This window comes from Echeneis naucrates, chromosome 12 (genome assembly GCF_900963305.1).
Source record: "Echeneis naucrates chromosome 12, fEcheNa1.1, whole genome shotgun sequence".
NCBI lineage: Eukaryota > Metazoa > Chordata > Actinopteri > Carangiformes > Echeneidae > Echeneis > Echeneis naucrates.
The window spans coordinates 7,537,777-7,561,163 of record NC_042522.1 but is presented as its reverse complement, the minus strand read 5'-3'; the positions used below and the strand labels follow the sequence as shown (position 1 = coordinate 7,561,163).

Here is a 23,387-nt window from a genome sequence, read left to right as displayed (position 1 = left end):
ATCAGATCAGTGCATTGGAGTAAAAAAAGGCAACTGCTCTCAACATGTACACAGGCTGAATATCTGACATCAGTATAGCTGTAATAATTCATTGTTAAATGTGTGACACATCAATAATATTTATATAATATTATCCATATTATATTAAAACAGATAATAATAAAATAATATTTTGGGGTACTGGCAAGTTTTTCCAATTAAATGTGCCCCTTTGTCTTTAAACAAACTTTGGTCTGTACTCCTAAACAAATGAATCAGTCAAACTGAAAAAGCCAAAGTAACTCATTCAAAGCTTTAACTTGAGAAGCAATTCATTTAAACTCTTTATTGGATTGCTGTTCGTTAGTATAAAGACAATGGTTTCAGAGATTGCCCGCCTTTGGAGCGTTTGTCATCATACCGGTTTCTTTCTCTGACACCGTTGGAAATCCATTTGATAAACCATCAAGAGGTTGAGGTTCTTCTGGTGTGTATGTACGTGTCTGTGTGCACGCTTGCAATTGTGCGTTGCATTTACTGCTCTGGCTATTGTCTGATTCTCCACTATCTCTGAATCTTGTCTCCAAACCATCATGTTCATGTAAATGTGTAACCAGAAACAGATATGGGCCCTACATATGCATAACTTGCAAGCCGAGAGCGATGTGTGTGCAAATGTGTGCGCGGATGTGAGTGTGTGTGTTTTTTAGTTCAGCTTTCACCCCATTATACATTTCAATGAGTGTTTGTTTATATATGAGGTTGACTTCAGTATTACAAACTTGTATGCTTGCTGGGATTGTGGTCTTCATTCAACTGTGTGTGTGTGTGTGTGTGTGTGAATAGCTGGCATATGGTAGCCATCTTGCTCTGGCGGCAGAGTTGGAGGAAATTCCAGCGTTGTAGAGCTGAGGCCAATATACTGCCGCTGCATACACACACAGCACAGTACAGGTTTGTGATACTAGTGCCAAAGTTGGACACAAAGTCATATTTTTACTTTTGAGACGACAAACACGATGGAAAATTCTGCTTTCAGTAACCAGTCAAAAGCTGTTTTGCATTTTCTCGTTGCACAACATATAATTACTTTAATAATATTCTCACTCTCTCTATGTCTCTCTCTCTCTCTGCCTCTCTTTCTCTTGCTCTCTCACACGCACATCAACACACATTCAAGACTCGGTCTGTGGATTGGCTGGGTGTGCTATCTCTGTAGACACATGGCAGTCATTACTCCTTGTGTGTTTAGGCTTGGGCAAAAGTTGGAGTTAAGCCTAGGAGCTCAACTGCTAGATAGGGCTGGCAAGGTTTAGTTTCTGTAGTGTCTGTTTTCAGTGTGAACTGTGGCTGTAGGTATTTACGTAGGCCATTTATCATGCTGTGTACAGTCAGAGCCTCTGCAGAAGTCCAACTTTTGTATTTATTCTGTATTAGCTGTTCCTGCATCGCTGGTCTTCATCAAGCACTGGCTTCGCACTGTGACTCTAGGAGCCAACAGACAAAACATTCATTGCTAATTTAGTCGGTTTTTAAGTGCAGCCTTTGAATTTTTTTGTATTTTAATTTGAAAAGTACAATAAAGCATTTGTTAAGAGGCTAGTGAATTAGTTTGAATCTAATTTAGCACCTGCAGGCCAAACTATGAGTTGAAGGCTTTATAAATCAAAGTAGAGCAGGTGTATCTGTCCCTTATTTTTTTCTGAATCTTGATTCTTCGTATCTCTGGCCAAGCTCACCAGAGAATTCCAGTACTGCTTTGGCTTTCCTAGGTTTCCATTAATTATCAGCATTTCTTCTCCCTGTCTGAAACGCAAACTCATTTTTCACTTTCAGCTATTTTCCTTATCTCATGTGCATTTGAGGTCTGTCCGCAATAGATGGTTTTGAAGTGTCTTACCTTTGTTTTCCCAGATAGAGCACATTTTTCTCTTTTCATGTCTCGTTCTTCTGTGTTTTTTTTTTTCCCTTTGGTTGTAATTCTTAGTTGTTTGTTGTTAGGAGTCATTCTGTTTTCATCTCGTATAACAGGGAGCCCACATGAACTGACCAACTATAAGAATATGTTTAAAAAAAAAAAAAAAAAAAGTCAGAGCATCACATACTGGAGTCAGACCAATCATTATACGCCTGGTGTTTCCCCTCATCTTGACAGTTGATCAGATTATCCTGCAGATAAAGCTCCGGACATACTGGCCCACCTGATGATTTGTATATCCCTGGGCCCTAACAAGATTTTCCTCATTTGTTTAATTCTCCCAGTGGGAAGATAAGTGATAAGTGAAGAAGAGAAAACAGAATGGAGAAAAAGAAGTTACCTTCATTTTCAAAAATATTAAAATTTGGTTATTTAAAATATTTCAATTCCATGTATCAGGGCTCAGACAAAATCAGATATTGTGTGATTTATTGTCTCATCATGTGTTAACACCTTTCTAATAAGATGGTAAAGAAGCATACTGGTTTTAATATCGCAAAGTGAAATATCTCAGTGAGGCAAAAAGAGGACAAGAAACAAAGGGCAGGCAGAATGAAAATAGCATCTGAAAAATCTGAATGTAATTGGCCACAGCTTAACGGATATTGGTGTTCAGTATCATGGAGGAAGCAGCCTGTGAAAGAGATACAAAGATAGAGAGAGGCAGAAAGTGCTGCAGTCTGTTTTTGCTCTATGCTGTAGTCAAATACAAACTTTTGGCTTTTCATTGTTTTTTACACACAAATTCAATTACAAATATAACATAACAACAAATACTTCAATTAGTCAAACCTGGGAGAAAGAGCTGACATTTAAAAAGACTGTGTCAGGCACATGAACAGCCATACATCACTGTGACAGCTAAAGTAATGTGGGAGAGAGCCAAAAAGCAGGTGAGAGAAAAAACCCTGAAAATGTACTGAATCAGTATCCCTTCAGGGCGGTCTTTCAAAGGTGACTTCGATCGAACACTGACTGAGGATCAGTAACTATGTCATTTTGGTTATATCATGTTCAGGCCGGTACTCAAAAGGGGTTAAAATAAAACAACCAAAAGCAGCGGCTGTGGAGGGCTGTCCTATACAGTCTCTATACTGTGGAGGAGGAGACAGAAGCTATTTTCCAGAGACAGCTGTCCCCTCTTTTTCCATTGACTCTGACCCACACACACACACAAAGACAGCAAATCATGTGCACACATTTTAACGCACTCACATTGACAGGCAGGGAGACGTGCACATATGGACAGACGCAAACGTTCGCGCACTCGCACACGTTAAGACAGGTTTGAACTGAGGAGCTTCTCATATGAAAACACGACACAAAAGCGCATACACACACACACACACACACACACACACACACACACACACACACACACCAGTCAGTGGCATTGTTATCGCCTGGAAAGGTCAGATAGACTGCGTGTGCTGGGGTTGCCATAGCGACGTGAGTAAACACCAAAGCCATTGTGGCCCGTGCCCACCATCTTGGCTTGACCTCTTCAAGTTGTTGGTTTAGTGCATGTACAAATGCAAACACACAGGGTGCGTGCTGTCACATACACACAGCCATACTGTGTTTGCACACATGCAGTTGTATTATTTAGTTGGCTCATCCCTTGACCAGTCCTGAGTGCAGGTAACTGTGATGAGCTAAGTGAGCACGCTGTAAAACAACAGGCTTAAATACACATCAGTCTTTGTTAATCTTTAATTCATGACAGAAACTCTAATGATCTGTCCTCATGAACAGGACATCTTGTTGGAATTTGTTATGTCACCAGACAGCAAAAGTGAGTGTGTGTGAAAGTGTGTACAGAAAATTATGTTAAAAAGGCTAATCTAAACAGTTAAACTTAAATCTGACTGCAGAGATGTTTGTGTGTCATTTTATTTTGTCTAATTAACTTGTTTTGATGCATTTTAACTCGTAACGTCTACATTTCTGCTCAACTGCTCAGTTTACCCTGTATTTAAGTGTCCTGTCTTCAGCTCTTACTCCTCCCATCTTCTCCTTTTTCTTATTTTCTCCTTCTTTTTCTCCCTCACAGTGTCTTGCCTTTCTCTTGTAAAGCTGGTTGAATGTGCAGTGGCATGCTAGAGTGTGAGTGACTCATCACGTGGGATTGTGCTGCCACAGGACAGGCTAAAAGAAAACCCTTCTGCATTGGATTACTCATCCTCAGTGTACGCACACCTCATTTTACTATGAAATGCTTTTTTATCATCATCTCTGGATTTGCTCTTGAAAAAAAAAAAAAACACTAGAATGTTTGCTGTCTGCCTTTCCTGTTTTTGATTTTCCTCCTCCCGGGGTTTTCTAGGCAAAGCTTTTGTTTTTGACTATTGCCAGGATGCCTTAGCTTTCACCCTTAACCTCATTATTACTGCTTGCCTGGCCTGGAAAGAATTTTTTTCACCCAGGAATTTCAGCATGCTGTGTTTCTTCGGTTACGTTTAATCAATCTGGCTTTGTTACATAAAGTAGGAATTGACAGAATATTATAAAAAATAGTTATATTTAAAAAAAAATAAGTCTCCATTCTACAGAAATAGACAAAAATGCACAAGAGGGCATAAAAAGTTTACAAAAAGACAATGGGGATTTTGGACTTTTTTGTGTACATTTGGACATACTTTCATCATGGGCGCATCCCAGTGACAGTATCCATGGCTACATTCCTCTGTATATTATAGTTGTTGCTCTAAGACTAACAGAAGGAAGGTGAGTCGCGGGGGCTGAGTCACAGCAGAAGCATGTGAGGAGACTCCCAAACTCGCACAACCTATGGAAAGATAGAGTATTGAAAGTTGGATAAGCTCATCGTGGCCCTCAACATTTTTGGTCACGCTGCTGGGAGTTATAATGTGTGTAATTATTGTTCAGTAAGTGGTGGGAAGAGAGCATAAGAACAGCCTTCTTTACCACAGTGTAGGTACCTTGGTACTGTAGGGGTGTTGGAGCCCACCAAGGCCAAGTTTACACTGTGGTTTTTCATATTTAGCTTCAGACAGACCTCCTCCAACAGCTGAAGGAAAGCGGTTTGTGGTATTATCAGGCTTGTTGAGATTCAAGCAGCCCCATTGCTTCCAGAGGGAGTTTCAGTTTCACTGTAATTGACTCAGCTTCACTGGCTTTACTGAACTATCAATGATTTGCGTTGAGTTTTGTATGAGATGAAAATTTTGTGAAACTTGAACCTTAATGCCTTCCCCTCAGAAAATGCTCAGTGCTCATATTTCATGTGGTAAAATTAGTTGAATTTGGAGGGTATGATGCATAGTATAATTTCCCAATCTTCTCTTTTGTTGTTAATCAGATATATTACAGAAATCATGCACAATAGAGCATTAAAAGCTTAGGTGGAGTTAGTTCAGGAATCACATAGATGAAAGGAGAGCTTTCTTTCATTCCTGTTTCATTTTCTGACTTAAAACGTCCAGCTGTTTCCGTCTGATAGATCAGACCAAAGGAGCGGCACTCCAACAACCTGCTGCACCAACTTCGATTCTTGCAGTCAGGAAAACATGGCAAATTGTCCCCAAAGGTAAAACACCCACACTGAAGTCTACTTCAGGTTTTATCACGCTTACTGTATCTAGCCCAGTCATTCATTTGGTGTTTTCTTTGACTGAGGGGAACAAGGTTTGAGATAAAATATGCTACTTATTATAGTTTTTTAATATGGCCATCTCCAGTAATAGCTACAAATTTTTGGATGGAAACTGAGATAGTAAATCTAGACATGTGGCTGCACACACACACACACACACACACGTAGCCCCCCCCTGACAGACATGCACACACAGAAATAAATCCATCGCACAAGCACAGCAGAGAGTAATGCAACAGTTCGACTGACACTCAAATACGAGCAGGAACATGTTGTTCAAGGCCACAGAGAGAGCTTAGCACTTTGCTCTCAGGGAACGGCATTGTTTTCAAAGTGTTATGAAAGGATCGTAAGAAAACTTTGTCTAAATATGATTATTGGACCTTGAACCGTATGGCATTAGAAAAATAACAAAGCGTTCCTGTGCAGGAAAACACAAGCAGGAAGGCTGAGAAGAACGCTGTAACGGCGGTGATGTCCAAGTTGTGATAAGGGAACGCAAATAGGAATTGACAGAATGGAAAAATGACACTGAAGTGAAGGAAAGGTGTGGGAGGGCATGAGAAGATGCAGTCTGCATTTTCTGATCTCTAGTTTCTCTGGTGGGAAGCAGGAGAAGTGAGAGGGTAAGCCATTACTAAGTATGACACAAATATGTTTACTGAACCTTGAATGTCCTGGCATCAGAGGGATGGAAAACACAGCCAGGGACTGAGTGAAGAGTAGAGTGGAAACAAGGTCTAAAAAAAATCTGGGACATGGATTGAAAGTGCTGGACAAGGAGGGAAAGGCAAAGTTAAAGGTGTACCACCATGCTAGAATTTGTTGACAAGCATTTGAATCAATGTTCTCTCAACCTATTTAAGACAGCCAATAAATATCTAGTGACTTTTCACTTGAGGAGTTTCTGGTGCCAAAGTAATGACATCTTATGATAAATTGCACAAAAGAGCCATAAATATAAACATCCTCACAATGCATAAGTAAGAGGGCCACGTTGGCCCCTAGAGTCTGTCATCATTCTGTTGGGTTTCCAATAATCACAACTTGTTAAGCTCATCAGGCAGCTCAAAACTGTTCCTAGCTTGCTTGACTGCTCGACTAGAAAGTACTAGTTGCTTTTGTTTTACTTTATTGTTGAGCTGTATTTAGAGAGGAGGGTAATGCCTCTTGATTTTTACCTTGAGTTGTCCTTTGATATCATTTGGTGCCATTCTGCCTATTTGGATGAGCCATGAACTGACCTCTACCTATAAAACTGAAGACTGCTTTTACTAAATCCTCTAATATGTGTGATCTTCATGATTCCTCATGACTGTGTCATAATGCTTGTAATAATGTTTGAATACCAGCTGGGCTGTATGCACAGAATGTACTGAATGTAAAGAGGCTTCAGAAAGCATGAAGGGATGGATGGTGGAAGCAAGTGAGCAAGGGAATGTAAGCAAATGAGGGAGAAAGGAGGCAGTGAGATCTGAATTTGCTCAAAGTGTCGTGTGAAGTTAGTGGCGAATGTATCACTGCCCTGTGAGATCATGAGATACCAGAGGACGGAGTTTGTCTTTGCCCACCTCGCACTCAAAGATTTGAAGAACTTTACTGAGTAAAGTGGTTCGATTTGACTTTTAGAGCTGCAGTGTGTGGCTTTGTCTCAACTGCACCGCCTTCCTCATCTGTTTTCATTGGCAGATGCACATTGAGCACTTAACTTCAAATGAAGGCTCTTTACCCAGTAATGTGCTACATGTGTATTGTGCTCCTAAATTGCTAAAATATGTTTTGAAAACCAGACCAAAGTAATTTTGACCAGTGGGGTGATGATGAATTGAACATGATGAAGTTATAACATTTAATCATAAGTCAGTGTGAGAAATGATGGAAAAATGAATCCCAAAAAATGTGAGGCATGAAAAAAAAAGAAAAAGAAAAACTAAACTCAAGGACAAAAAAAAAACTAACAAAATCAAGAGATTAATGCTCTTCTAGGTTTCTGTTATCAGATTTGCTCATCTAGGTTTCCTGTGTTTCAGGACATCTAGGTCTTCCAGTTGTGCCTCTTCATATTTTAGAATATTTTTCTGCATGGAGTAGCAGAGATGTTTCAGTTAGTTACCACAGTTAGTAACTAAAGTAAAATGTAGTTAATGGGACAAAGGCATGTCCTGTCGGGTTACACAAAATCCAACTGCCATTTTGATTCTTGCCCTCTACTGGACACACTTTGCCAAGTCTCTGACTGAGTTCTGATTTCTGCCATGCAGTTTTTCTGCATGCCAAAGTCAAAAGTCATCTTCCCTGTGACTTATACAACTGTCAAATTTTCATCCCTATTATCTTACTCACATCAGCACAGTGACGCAGGAGACAAAAGTGACCGACAGCTCCCTCGCTCAGTGCCTGTAACTCATATTATCACCGTTGTTTAGGCATTGGCAACCTCATAGCCCTTGTATGAGCCAAACATAACGCCTTGTTCTCCTGATGAAATGTTGATTATGTTTATGTTACGGTTTAAACAACCTCGATCTGTTTGGCAGGAGAACCTTGTGCTTACAGAGATGCCAAGCACCAGAGTTTATATCTCACTAACAGCAAATCTGTAAAGCCCTGTTTATTTTTGTTTTCCAGTCTCACACACAACTGTGAAGGAAACATATCTGTTATTTACATCTTCAAACCCTTTATTGGCTCTCCTAATGAATTCAGGAAGTAAACAGACTGAGAAACTCAAGTGTTGTCTTTGCGACTTTTATTTTGGCAGAAGCAGCCAAACTATTTCACATTTCTATCAGCACATTGTGGTACTAGACATCTTGTTTCTTCCTGTATTTGTACCTGTCCGTTATTTATCTATTTATGACATACTGTATTCGGACCAGCTGCTGTGTCCACAAATGCCACTCGCAGGCAACTTTTCGTTTTTGCTCTGTAAGAGATGCATAACTGCCTGTCAGTCCTTGAAGAAAACTGCCCTGGTTTTCCTCTGCTGCTCCATGTAGCACTGATGAAGTAGCATGACAAGTTAATGAAAGTCAAGCTGTCAGTTCCTGTCAGTACATGAATGGGCTATTTACAACTCTCTCTTCATTTGTAAAAAGCTAATCTTTTGTGTTTTTTGCTCTGGGCTAAGAAAACCCTGCACTGCCTCTGAAGGAGAAGGAAATACTCCCCCAAAAACATGTGCATGTAAGCAAAAAAAAAAAAAAATCTGAGTTACAGTAATAAATCAAAGTAAATTCCCATCCATCACATCCCACCAGGGCTGCAAGCTAAATGTCTTCACCGCCATAGTTTATTAGATGTATACTGCCTGTGCGGTCCAGTTTCTGCTCCGGATATTGATCTTAATGTCTGTTTTCAAGGACTGAGTTGGAATAAAAATCAATTCTGGTCTTTAACCCAGACTGGCCCACTAAAACCGAGCAGACAGACCCTAGCAAATAGATGATTGCACCATTCAAGTGAAGTTTTTTTTTTTTTTTCTTTTACAAGGTTATTTTGTATATATATATATATATATATATATGTGTCTAACAAGATAACAAAAAACTATTGTCACAGTCATACCTTGCCTATCAAGTTAGTTAAGAAGTAACAGATTCTTTCAATCCAATGCCTATAAAAGACATTAAACTTTGTCCCTCAGCTCTCTCAGTCTAAATAGACACCGTCTTGTTTAACCAGTGTAACATATTTGCACGGTTGTGCCAGGAAGCCGTGAGCAGCATAGCATTTCATGTCCTCCACTGAGTGATAGAACTATAGTAGCAGAAGCGCATGGCTCACTTAGCATTTGCTATTTGAAAATACGTTCATGAAAATGGATGTGTATATCCTTTTTAATTCAAAGACTGAGCATTTGAAGTCATTGAGAACGCTGGGAGTATTAAAAACTCAAGTGTAATTAAATAACCAACCAAGTCCAACCATGCATTTTCTTCATATGCAATAGCACAAAAGCCCCATGATAACAAGAGCCAAATGATCATAGTCTATCTAAACAAAACTAAGCCACCGAGAGCAACTTTATTTGCTTTGTGTGGGCTGCCAGATATAAATGTGTTTTAGCATGCTACTTTTAATAAAGCATGAAAACCTTGAATAATATGAATTCAGTTAATGTGTGCCTACTCTCCTTTCTGTGTACCTGATATATATTGTTTCCAGCCCACAGCTGCTGTTCTGAGCCTCCACCACATCTCTCATCCCCTACATTGCTCTTAGTGAAGCGAAACCGTGAATGACATTGAAAGAAATGAAGTTTTGAAAGTTAGCAAATAAAATAAGAGAAAGCAGTGACCTCTTGGTACTTTGTGCTGATTTATCAAGCCATGAATCTATCAGTGCTGAGAATATCTCACTCTGTTTCTGTATGAATGCGCCATTGAACAGTTCAAAATGTGGAGCATGTTGATAAATAGCCTGAACTATAGTTGAAAAGCAATAATCCTCTGTTTTTCTTTGACATGATTGTTGTTTGGCTGAAAAGCTCATGACCGTGCTCCAGCTTCAACTTATCAGACCTGCTTGTAGCTTTAGCGTCATACTTTATTTAAGATAGTCAATCTGAGTCACATTGTAACAAAAATCCATGCTTTTTTATGCTTTTATATTTCTACCAACTCCCCAGTTGATGCTCAATTTTTAATTTCTCTTTGACTTTCTGATTATCATTTATTATGCCTTTCCACGATTTAAAGTCCTCATGTTAAAGCAGAAATGATTTTTCTTAATTTATTTTGAATGTGTCTGCATTTTATGGATGAAGTTGAAATGACTATATTTCTCTATGCAACATATGTGGAGCTGGTGATGATAGAACTTGAGCTTCTCAAATGTTACTCTTAAAATTCCTAAGCCTAATGATGTAAACAAGTTGCTAACAAGTTGCTTTCACTTGCACAAAATATTAACTTGCTCAAATATCGATATTTTTGTGCTTCGTGTGTTTGATCAGCACCTTATTATCAGTGACCTTTGATATTGCTTAATGTTTTCACAGTCATGATGCCAGCCTCAGCAGCAGTGCATTGCAAATGAGTCTAATCATAACAAATTTATCACTCTCTCTCTCACCATTAACCTGCAATTGAAGCCCTTGATATGTTTAATGTATCAGAACTATCAGAACGGGGGATCTGTTGGGTCTCTTTAAATAACTTTATGAAGAATTTGGTCTAGACCTGCTCTATATGCAAAGTGCCTTGATGTAACTTTGTTATGATTTGGTGCTATTCAAATAAATCTGATTTGATTTGATTTAATTTAGAACACTGTCTCAACTTCAGCTCTATAAAGACACGAGGCCCCAGAAATAAGCTGCAAGTGTGTTTTGCATCAGGTGTGTGACTCTTGGCTTAACATACATGCTCTTTATCACATTTGCATTCTCTCTCTCGCTCTCTGTCCCTCGTTCTATCTCAGTGACAAAGCAAATAGGTGGCATGTGCCCACCAGTGCTACACAATGTGCTTCATGGTGTCAGTTATTAGTTTTCTAACAGCTGGCTGATGTAAATGTTCAAAGAGGATGGAAATATCAGCAGCCCCACATGACTCCATGGCATGTATCGCAATAGAGAGCATAGCATCCTGTAATACAAGTACCTTAGATGACAACTCCAAATAAAATATCTTTAAAAATATCTATATATCTATCTATTTTTTTTTTTTTTTTTAATGTTGTAGTACATAAATCTGTTCCCTGTAACAGTTGTCATACCATTCTTTCTCTGAATAGAAGGTATTTTAGCCAGTTGAATCGAGCTGCAACATGACATCCAATAGTATCAGCCAGCAGCCACAGGGTAATGAGCCAGCACTGAAAAAACCACAGAGTGACTGACAAAACCTAGACGAGCTAATGTCTCCTTCTTGTCTGCTAACAGGGGCACATGTCCTTGCCACATGCTGGACAACCTTGTAAAACAAATATTGCGTGGAGGAAAAAGTCAGCTGCTGAAGCTAATGTGGCGCAATAAAGGTTTCTGTTTGCAAATCACAGACAGTGGGTGAGATGGTCATGTCAGAGTAGAGACATTCTACTCTATGATTTCACTGACAGTTAGCGTGTTAAGTGGATACCATGCGAAATAGCACATTATCACACTGCTCTGCCTGAACGCAGCATCACAAAGCTTCTGGCTTCGCTGCAGCTATACAGCTATTTGGATGTAAAGCGGTATATTTACTGCAATGACAAAAAGTGGTCGGAGATCATGCTACCGCTCTATAGACCCTCTTGCGAAGGGATCATCCCAATAAAATGCTCCGTTTAGTCCACACAAACATAACTACTAATTACATTTACGCTATTAGCCTCTGGTCTTTACATTGTCATTTTGTTGGTTAAAAAGATAATGGGCTGAATGGAGACAAAGCTGGAAGGATTTGTTCTCCAGCGTGACTGTAACTAAGACTGCTTTACTGCTTTCTGGGAACACGAAAAAAGGGAAATGTGCATTTGATTTTGAAAATGACTAAACAGTTCTATAAGTGAGAGATAGAGGGAACCTTTTTTTTTTTTTGGTAATTGCATTGGTGTGTAGTTGCTAAAGCAAGGAAATTGACTGAAGAAATTGGAATATTTGACTTTTTTCCCCTGAAACATCTTTCATACCAATCTCCTTGAGCAAAATGGACTCAAAATGATGATGATGATGCTTTTATTGATGTTGCATATAATTCATACTGCCATACAATTCAGCCTTTAAAATAACTGCAATTGTGTCCTTCCTTTCTTTCCAGATGCTAGGCTTTTTGTCCAGTCCTGTGTGTCTGACAGTCATCTGGTTTTTGTCGTGGTCGCTGCATCATAGTTGTGCTCAGATTTCAACTGATGAAGGTAAAGCACACACACACACACACAGTATATAAAAGGCATGGACAAGGCATGGGTTTTTATGTGAAGTGTTTGTTGTAAATCTATCTCGACTCAAAGTATCCACGGCATCCGAAGCCTGTGCAGACAGAGTCCAGAATAAAACTGGATACAGAAACACTGACACTTTTGTCCAAAACTTTCATCAGACCTGAGAGACTTTTACTGCTGAAACATATTGTTCATTTTTTGGTGGTTTTGTCCAACTGTCATAGTGTCAATGGATGTTTTTTTCATTTTGATTCGTGAACAATAATTCTATTGTTGAACCTTATAGCACTTCAGGGATCTCTGTGGTATTAACAAAAACCATGCTTTCATTCTTTCTTTCTTTTTGCCTTTCCTTCCTCCTTCCTTGTCTCTTTCTTATCTCTCTGTTATTCTCTACTGTATGCCTTCCTAAAATTAGACATTGTAATCCCTCCAAAAATAACCTTACCCACCCTCAGCCCTTCAGGTGAAACTGTGAGAACTTTCCCTCCCTGCCCAATAATTTAACTTGACAGCAGCTCCAAGCTTTTTTTTTTTTTTTGTTTTATTGTTTGGAAAGTACTGAGTTTCATCCAGCTTGCAATTTCTGTGTCCATCTTGCCATCTGATTTCAATGTGAAGAGAAACTTGCAGTCTTTCTGTGTTCAGTAGTGTGTGTGTGTGTGTGTGTGTGTGGTGGGGGCAGGGGGTGCACTGTGTGCTGTGAATGTGGGCATTTGCACTTATGCACGTGTGTGTGTGTGTGTGTGTGTGTGTGTGTGTGTATGTGTGTGCTTGTGTCTGGGCCCACTTGCCAGAGGCAGAATCAGATATGAGTGGAACGCTGCGGGTTTGAGGAATAATGTACTTCACTGCCAATAAAACATGAATATACACATTCAGACCAGCCAGGCCTTTGCACTCCACCAAGGCCCTAGGTAACAGAGAGAGGGCGTGTGCGTGGGTGTGTTTGTGTGTGAGAGTTTCTTGTTGGTTAAAGGGGGAAAATAAAATCTGGTTAAAACTGACAAAAGGCATTAAATAAAAAGATTACAAGAGAAAGAAAGATTTAATTGGGGAAAAATAATAATAGTCAGAGACAGATTTTAAGAAGAATTTTTTTTTTTTTTTTTTTTGCAAGAATGAATAATTAATAACATATATCGACACGTCAATTTTTAGGGATTAGTCAGATTGCTGTAATCTGACTGCATGGTTCTTTTTCTCTACCATGGGGCTGAGTGATTGACTCAAATACATTTAAACTGATTATTATGTTATTTACACTCTCTTAACAAACAACCGGTACTAACAAAGTAAATTATATCTGCTAAATTTATTTAGTTGTAGCTAATTGACATTAATTCGGGTGGCAAAATGACAACAGCATATTAAGGAGGAAACAACAATCTTCCTATTTCCTGGTGAATGTTAGAGGCCTCTGTCTTGTTCCTGGTCATAAAAAAAAGAAAAAAGACCAGTGTCTCTGTAGCGAAGCTCACGTCAGTCAGCTACCAACCAGCCAAGTCATTGTGTTGTAAATGACACATCGCCTTCCATACACACAAGAACAGAATGAAGTCGCTTTCATAATTTATTTCATTCAAAAAAATTAAAATAAAAAAATCCCTTATCCAGACTTCATTGTCTTCCTTACTCTGTGTATTTGACATCTGCACTCAAAAATGTAAATGTAACCACAAACATCACAGAGGAGCACTTCGGCACACTCTCCTCCTCCAGCTGTTTCATTTTGTGTAGCCACTAAAACAACAGCAGTGATGCCAGAAAGGCCAGAAAAGTGAACCTTGGGTGTTTGTGAAAATCCAGCATTGAAAAGACCTTCAGTAAACCATTCAACTTCAGTCTGTGTAAAATTTAATTTAGGATTTATGTAGTTGATCCCTGGAGGGCAAATGGGGTTATTGCACCGGGAAAAACTAATATAAATAAACCAATACAGCAAATTAAATAAAAACATCCTGAGAACGCTCCTTCTCCACCTGCCTGGGCCTCTTGAGATTAAGTGTTTCAGGTTGTCATTGTCCATGATTTTGCTATAATTAGTGAAAGAGAGTCTATGAGGTAGGAGAGAGTTCTGCTTCAAAAAAAAAAAACAAAAAAAATGAAGCAGGTGACTATAACACAACCTTAGGACAGCTTGATTATTACCAAGGGAGGAGAGGCTAGTGGGGAGTATGCATGCCAGAGTGAATGAAACTGAGAATTAATGAAGCTGTGTTTGTGGCAAACTGGCCGCCAAAGTGATGTTTTTCCACTCCAGATGTACTCCAAATGCCCAGCTTTCATTATATGTAGCCAAGCTAAACATGAACGCACATACACTCACATAGCAGATAGTGTGTCAACTGTGCAAATTACTGCATAGACTGCAAATATTTGTTCAGGCATACACTACGCTTAGTATTCCTTGGCATCTACACTGCCTTCAAATTGTGTGAGATGCCAAGTGATCGTTTTACTGCTTCAGTTTTATCTCTTATACTACTGATATAAAAAATTCAACTTGGCCCACTAAAAACACCAATCTCACCTTATTTTTTTTTATTTTTAGCCAGAGTGATTGATGGATCCACAACCCTAAAACTAACTGGCCAATAGTGAAACGAGATATATCACTAAATAAATAACTCTGGTTTGAAGTATTTTTGTTCAGAAAAACAGTGTCAGGAGGTACCAGTAATTGGCAATGTGTTAATAGCGCACAGACGAAGATATTGTGATGGCAGATGTTGTCGTCATATTTTACTTTTCATGTTATTGTTAATTATTCTATTTTATTTTATTTTTTTGTCTTAGCTCATCCTGTCTTATTTTGCCTGTGAATTAAATGTAATTGTTCATCTCCAGGTATGGTCACAATCAGTCTCCCTCCACCTCTTACACTCATATTTGAGTGTAATTCATTTGTCAAAAAGGAAAAAAAATAAAAAATAAAAAAATCCTGCAACAACATTTTGTTTTATTTGTGCTGTGTGAAGTCTATTTCCAGCTAAAAATAGGACTACAAGCATCTTGGTGTAATGTTGAGTTATTAAAACAGACACAGTTCACTTTAAAACATTTTTTTGAATGTCATTTAGTAACAATATGAAGATCATTTTCCTTGATGTGGGTAAGGACAGAAATTTCAAAACAGCAGATGAAAGTAGAAGAGTTTTACAAGTTCCCTTTTCAAATTCGGCACTAAATATGGATATGAAGGGTGTGGTGTTGCTGCATTAATACAGCTCCTTTGACGCTGACGACTAGATACTCCCTTAAGCCTTCAATGTTTGTGTCATTGTGAAAATTCTCCTCGCGGCACAAGATGGCATTAAGTCCTCTATTTTATGAACAGGCAAATAAAAACAATGAGCAGAAATCAGCTCAAAGTTTTGCAAGCTGAGAATTTTGGATGTTGGGTTCACTGCCAGTAATGCCCTTTTGCCTTACAAGGGCTATTTCTTTCATTTTTCACATAAAAAATGTTTCTAAATGGATTGTGAGAGTCTATTTGTATCTTTGCTGCTGCTGAAGTCTTTTTGTCTATAACCAAAGCTCTCAGAGGATTTACTGATAGACTCATTTTAACGTAGTGTCTATGAAAAATAAACACTCAGAAGAATGAAGCGCTGCAGTAGCTTTAAACTGTGTGCCAAAGTCGCTTCAGATGGGGTCTCTGCTGGATCCTTAACCTTGTATGGTCTTGTTATTGTGATTCTGTCGACCCTAAAGTAAATTATGACGCTTTGATCATATTAAATCCGACAATGCAGATACAGTTTGCCAGATTGTACAGAGTGCAGATACTGCGATCCAGACACTAGCAGTCTCTAATATTTTATGCGATATCTCTGTCGGCAGTGTCAGGCGTGCATTATGGGCACCTTGGGAAGAATGTGACACTGGCATGTGGGAAGTCACAAAGGTAAGTCAAAGAAACTATTGCTTGTGTGCCCCAATGGGCCTTTTTTTTTATATTATTCTAATGAAAATTAAAAGTTAAAAAAAGTGCACTAAAAATGCACTATAATTATTTCATTCAAGATTCATTCAGGGACATATCCATTATAAAAGTTGCTGTAAAATTCTCCTACTTAAAGGCATTGTCTTCTCACAGACCAACATTGACCAAAGCATCAATGGGTTCCTTCCACAAATTCACACACTTAATGAATTATCTTTAGGCTGTATTGCCAACACACTGCAGGATGTGATGGTGATGGTGTCCTTAAAGAGTTAAGTTCAGACATAATAGCTGAAGTTTCACATGTTTACAACCAGGATACCTGTGGTGTGGCATCTCAACCGAAGTTCAGTGTTGCCATGGCACAAAGTAGCATCAGACGGAGCCTTAGTCCTGCTGCGCGTCGACCACTCGGCACAGGGCATCTACAGCTGCTATGATAACCGAGGACTGCTCCTCCACTCCACCAAACTCAGGATGGGCTGTAAGTGTTGTTGTAGAGCCTTGTTTCCCCAGTGTTTTTGGCCCAGAGTTCAGAGACAGCCGTTGTCCCTTTCAGCTAACTGCTTGGATAATTCAGCATAAAAACATGCATTAGGTGTCTCCCTCTCCCAGTCGCACTCTCATCTCTTTTTTCATTTTGGCTCCAAATATTTCTCACTCTCTAGATGGTTGTCTCACCAAGTATGGGGCTCCTGTGACTATAAGAATATGTCTTGTTACAACAATGATAATCACAACAGGTTACGGGTCCTCAGAATAAACTGATCTTATCAGCTGTCACATGGACAAAGCCCCCCACTTCCTGTAAATGTCTCAAACGGGAAGCAGACTTCCTTTTTGGGGACAGGGAGTTTTCCATAGTACTGGCAAAGTTTCTCTTGAAATGTTTTGGTTATGATAAGAACAACAGGGCACAGCGGTGGTTCATTTTAGACACAAGGACAATACAGGGAGACGTTCTCAATTTCACAATTTAACGGCCCCTTTAAACAAACTAACTACCTCTCTGTCCTCAAAGCTAACCCTGGGTAACATCCGTTTTCCAGATCCCCCAGGGCTGCTCAGCATTTCCTGTCAAGTGCCCAGCCATGCGCATGTTCGCTGCTCCTGGGTGGAATCCATAAAGACCTTCCTGCCAGTCCAGTACAATGCCTCCCTCGGGTAAGAGTGAGATACTGCAACTGAAAAAGCACTGCACAAGGTCACATTCAGAAAGGGATATGAAGACACTAAATATAGTTCATGTGCCACAGAGTTACAATTTGATGGTAGTGTACAGTGTGGGCCTTCTTTACTTCCTCTCTTAACTTTGCCTCTATTATGACTTAAGGTACATAGTGGAAACTTCTAACCTTCACACAAAGCAGCCGATCTCACACTCCTTCTATCTTGTTCCCTTTTGGAGACGTGGGGGACTAGTGGCCACAGGGCTTGAATGATTTTTGGAGTTTGCAACACGCACTTTTACCCAGCAGGGAAAAGTTATATCTGAACATGTTTTGTCTTGTTTTCAAGGGGCATAGGGCAGGACTGGAAGCCATGTGTGGTGGATGTGTCCCGTAAGCATTGTGATGTGTACGATCCCCCCTTCTGGCAAACCATCCACACCCTTAGAGTCACTGTGACCAATGCCCTGGGGTCTGAAACAACCGATGCCCGGTTGAAGTTACATGAGCTATGTAAGACCATGCAAAGCACACTCTCTCACTCACACACACAACAATGCTGTGTTAGAAATGCACGTACTTGTTTTTTGTTATACTGCTGCAAAGTTTGTGATTGCTAGGTTATGTTTTATTTATTTAAATTTTATTCTTCTTTCCACAGCTCCACGTCCATCTCTACTGAAACAGGTTCTTGCATAGCTAAAAAATTAGGACTAGTTGACAAGGTTGTTGTCTCTGTCAACTTTATGAGGGGTGGAACAACCGACCAACACATAAAAGCCACTCTGCACATTTTTTCTTTCCTGTTCTGATTTTGACTTTTACAAATTTTGACACCTCAGTAACCTTGAGGGTAATTTCTCCATAACTCATCCCTCTATTTCCTGATAGTAAACAGTTCACACTACAAATGTTGCTGGGGTTTTTACCCTTTTAAACCTTTTTCCTTCTTCATGCACCTTATAAATCAATGAAGCAGAAATATCATCTCTGCTTCTAAAATCAACAGTGATGCATACACATATTTATCTGTGCATGTACTTAGAAGCACTGACAGATACACAAGAAACATTGGGGAGAGGGGATGACATTCAGCTAAGGACCCAAACAGGATTCGAACACATTCTGCTGGAGTTGGAACTGAGCCTACATACTAAATGTGCTCCAGCAGATGAGTCAGAGGGGCACCGCAGATTTGACCTGTGTAGAAAAACTGTACAAATAAAAGCCTCTGATATGTTATTAAAATAATAATGTATTTCTTAGCTTAATCTTGTGATGGAAAAGCAAACTATTTGCTTGCAAAGTGTGGTGCATTTGCATGAAACACAATTACACAGGAAGCAAAGTAAAAGTTAAGTATGGTAATTACCGAAATGTATTGAACTTTTAGCTTAAAACATGCACACGACCACAACACTCAAACTCACATATGCGAATTTCTCCACACTGTTGTTGTGACTACCGTTATGGTCTTCTAATAATGACCTCAATTGTCTTGTTTTGCTGTTTCCTGTCTGCACAACATGTTCTTATAGCTCTCAACTGGAACCACAGCACCTTGAGACAGTCGCCTCAGTGGCTGGTGTGCCTCTGCATTATGCTTCTTGGCATAGTGGACAACAAGCGTGGTTTTTCATTCAAAATTGTGTTGTCTTGTCTTTTTTAGGCTAAATGAAGTTCTCTTTCTTTTTGTCTATTTTTGTTTCAGTGAAACCAGACCCTCCTGAGTCTGTGCTTGTCAAAGAAATAGAGGGTTATCCGAGGAGGCTAATGGTCTTGTGGAAGTCTCCCCCCTCCTGGCCGCTGCACGATAGTTTTCCACTATTGTTTCAAATCAGATACAGGCCGGTGGGCTCTGTATACTGGTCAGAGGTGAGTGAGCAAGGCTGCAGGGATATTTGCAGCGTTGATGCCAGCGCAGCTTGGGTCACACCGGAGCATTACATCAGACAAACAAAATGTGTATGACTTATTTGAAAAAAAATTACGGGGGAGGAGGATTTGGGCTGTCAGTGTTAACTTGTAAACTGTAATCGATTAAAAAGCCGTGATTAATTCAGAATGCTTTTTGTTTTTTCTTTTCTTTTCTTTTTTTTTTTGTCCCATTAATCCTGCTTCTTAACACTGTGACAGTTGTACCCAGGGTATGATTTACAAAATAAACTCCCCACCATCCCCACAGGCAAATCACACCCTGCTCGTCGGATCCAGTCAAAGGCTGGATCAAATTAATGCAACCAGAATGCACACTGACTCTTTGTATTTTGGCTGTTAATAATTACAATGTAATGGTGAAAATACTTTGAGTGGGAGGGATAAATTTTGTCCCCACCAAGGATGAAAATAATTCAGCAGAGGGTCGGACGTGTAAACTGGGGAGGGAATCCTCGCCATCCCTACTGGCAAATCACACCCTTCTTATTCTGATGTGTATGGTTAATTTTACTGAAAAACAACAACAACAACAACAAAAGAACTGTTAAAAACACAATGGGGTGCTTTGTCCTTTCTTTTATGCACTTTATAATGTGGTGTATATTTTGTGTATTCACATTGATAAACTTCTAGATGTGGAACAAGGTAATAAAAAAAAAAAAAATCACTGTGAATTTTGAAGTTGCGTTGAACCTCAAGACTTTTGTGTTTAAAAACAGCAATATTTTTGAAGAGGATGTTGCGTTACCTAAGTCCCATTCCAATTCAAGGCAAGTTCATGGAATAATTTTCTTAACCTTTAATTTGATTCCCAATCAAGATGCATTGATCAGCACTGATTGATTTACATTGTAAATAAGGACTAAATACTGTTGTGAAATGCAAAATAATAAAAAATAAAAATGCACTAAAACCTGCAATTAGTCAGGATTAATAATAGTTTTTTTTTATTAATTTCAATTATATCTATCTATATATATAGATATAATCTGACAAATCAGTTTTCCCACATCACATCTGCAATTGAAACTAATAAAACTAACCCTAACCCTAACTTTTTTTTAATATATATATATATCCCAAGCAAAGAAAACTAAATTCTATTTAAGACATCAGCAGAAGAATACAAATTGTGGTATAAGATATTTCTCTTACAAATAGAAATACTGAAAGAGGGCAGCATATTGGTTTGTGATTTTGCCTCACAATAAGAAGTTCAGTTCTCTGCCTTTCTGTGTGGAGTTTGCATATTCTCCCCGTGCCTGCGTGGGTTTCCTCCCACCGTCCAAAGGCATCTTGTTTAAGTTAACTGGTGACTCTAAACTGTTTGTAGGTGTGAGTGGTTGTTTGTCTCTGTGTGTTGGCACTGCGATGGACTGACAACCTCACACTATTGTGCCCAGTGTGAGTTAGGATTGGCTCCAGCACCCCTTGCAAACTCTGACAACTCTGTCAAATATCCATCATGAAGGATTTTGCCGTTTTTTGTTTTTTTTTTGTTGTTGTTTTTTTTTTCACATTTTTTTTATATTGTTAAATTTAGGGCCTGTAAATCCTACATGTTGAGTTAATTTCTCATCAAATGAAGCAATCGGCAAAAAAGCCACACACATAATTTTTGGATTATGCAATCATTTTGCTACCTTTTAAAGGGTTAATGCCCAATGAATTAAAAAGACAGAAAGAGCATGAAAAAAAGAGATTTATTTGACTTTTGAACCCAGTGGTGGCCGGTCATCTAGTTTGATTCTTCTTCCAGCATGTTTCGCCTGGTCTGTCAGAACACACACTAAAGTTAACGACAGTAAAAATGCTGATCATCCAATTCCACAGAGTTAATTCCGCTGGCACCATTATCACAAGCTCAGCCTCTCTTCCTGTTCACTCTAAAGTTCTCTCTTCCTCCCACATTCAGATATTCTCCGAGCACAGTCCAGCTGTGGTATTTGACGCCTTAGCCGGCCACCTCCACCAGGTCCAGATCAGAGCCCATGATGAAGTGAACACTGAGAGCCAGTGGAGTGAATGGAGTCCCATGCTCCTCATCCAGCCCTGGACAGGTCAGACAGGGCATTCCTTTTTCTCAATGATCAGAGATGTACAATTAGATGGATTGAGCAAAATTATAGAAGTCATCAAAGTCAATTAACAGACTTTCAGCCTTCAACAGCAAATTTTGTGCTTTGTGAAAAAACATCACCCTCCTAAAAAAAAAATACTGAAATGTGTGTGTGTTTGTCCAGCAGTCTACACCACAACTGACCCTCCAACAGAGGAACCATTTCAGGACTATGATTTTCCTTTCAACGAAAAGCCTGAAACCTCGACTGAAAAATCACACAGTAAGACTCTTTGTTGCTTCAAATGTTAACTGAATGCTAACTGATCTGATTATTGTGTTCAGGAGTCAGATCCAGGGCTGAAGACTGTGAACACTGAGCTGCATGCTGTCATAATTTCTAGAAACATGTAAAACACCATGGGAGAGTGAGCGCGTGTGTGTGTGTGTGTGTGTGTGTGTGTGTGTGTGTGTGTGTGTGTGTGTGTGTGCGTGCGTGTGCGTGTGAGAGCGATAGTAGAGAATGCTAAAAATAGAGAGCTAATGAGTGACAGTCATCAATGTAACAACATGTGATGGGGACTGTTCTGTGTGAGTCTAGACACAGGTACTTGACCGACCTGCAGCCTATCAAACTTGATTTTTCTCCTCTGTGCCACTGCAGTCCCAAATTTCTCATCAGAGCATTTGAGGCCATGAATCAGCAGGTGATCCTGTGTTGCAGAAAGCAAAGACTTACCCTTTCCAAAATGGAGAACAAAAAGAAAACCTTCATTTTCTTTATTGCTTTCTGTGTGGCCCAAGCTTCACAGGGAACATCTGAATGTTTTGACAGTTTGAGCAAATGGGATTTGTGCTGATTGATTCCATGGCTCCGTGGGAAGGATTTTTAGCTAAAACAGGAAGGCCTGGCATGCAGGGACAAGCACCAACAACCAGACCGGTTAGCAAAATAAAGAAGGGATAAATAACACACACGGAGGGTGTGGGATCTCACCACTCCACTAATACTTTTAAATGCTACTACATTGCTACTACTTTACTACAATACTGCAATATTGTATTTTCCATTAATATATCATTAATCTTCGTGTACTGACAGTAGATCTGTGTCTGATAAGGTGACTGGTGTGAATCAATCACGCTACAGGATGAGTCTTGTTATAAGCCAGGCCCAGAGGTTTAATGATTTCAGGTTGGCCACCGTGCGTCTTTCCCATTCCCATGAAGAAAACCTCTCAGTAACTTTGATTTGAACTTTAATATGAACAGAAAAGTCAAAGGGTCCAGGTTGCAGTAAACTCACAAAACCTTTGGATTTTTTCATGATGAACGATGAACTGGTTAAGTTTTGGTGGACAAAGGTCAAAAGTCATGGATGTGATATGTCACGACTGCTTTAAGGGAATGGAATTAAATTTGGCACAAGCCACTTTGAATCAGAAGTGAACTGATAAGAGTTTGTTGATCAAAGGTCAAATTTATAGCTGGGATCTCATATTCTTATGAAAGTTACATATCAGGAAAGCCCAGAGGGAATTTAATTTCATCTGGATCAAACTTTGACCTGAGCTCAGGGGTGAAATGAAAACAACCCTGGCTATCAGTCACTGCTGTAGCTCAGGCACAGGGAAATTGTGACTATATTTCCTGCACCATGGCTGGTTGGCGGAGCCACAACAACCACTGGGGCAGTAATTCAAGTTTTACCTTGTTTTTTTACAGCAACAAGGAGCTTCATCAGTCATTAATGCAGTAATAACCTCTAGGAATGGATTATTTGCTGCTATTATTCTTGGAATAGAACAGTGCAAACACCTTGTGCCTGG

The 23,387-nt window shown here is 39.4% G+C and overlaps 1 protein-coding gene across 3 annotated transcripts in view; it reads left to right on the top strand.

The window, feature by feature from the left end:
- il11ra (interleukin 11 receptor subunit alpha) overlaps positions 1–23,387 on the top strand; it is a 45,428-nt gene that overhangs the window by 17,638 nt on the left and 4,403 nt on the right. For 2 of the 3 annotated variants that reach the window (XM_029515902.1, XM_029515901.1), the window contains exons 2-9: positions 12,320–12,416; positions 16,290–16,353; positions 16,710–16,876; positions 17,442–17,556; positions 17,911–18,074; positions 19,273–19,436; positions 21,415–21,559; positions 21,743–21,841. In XM_029515902.1, coding sequence (XP_029371762.1) covers positions 12,320–12,416; positions 16,290–16,353; positions 16,710–16,876; positions 17,442–17,556; positions 17,911–18,074; positions 19,273–19,436; positions 21,415–21,559; positions 21,743–21,841 — 1,015 coding nt within the window. The remainder of the gene's footprint in view (positions 1–12,319; positions 12,417–16,289; positions 16,354–16,709; positions 16,877–17,441; positions 17,557–17,910; positions 18,075–19,272; positions 19,437–21,414; positions 21,560–21,742; positions 21,842–23,387) is intronic. The other variant, XM_029515904.1, reaches the window with a different exon arrangement.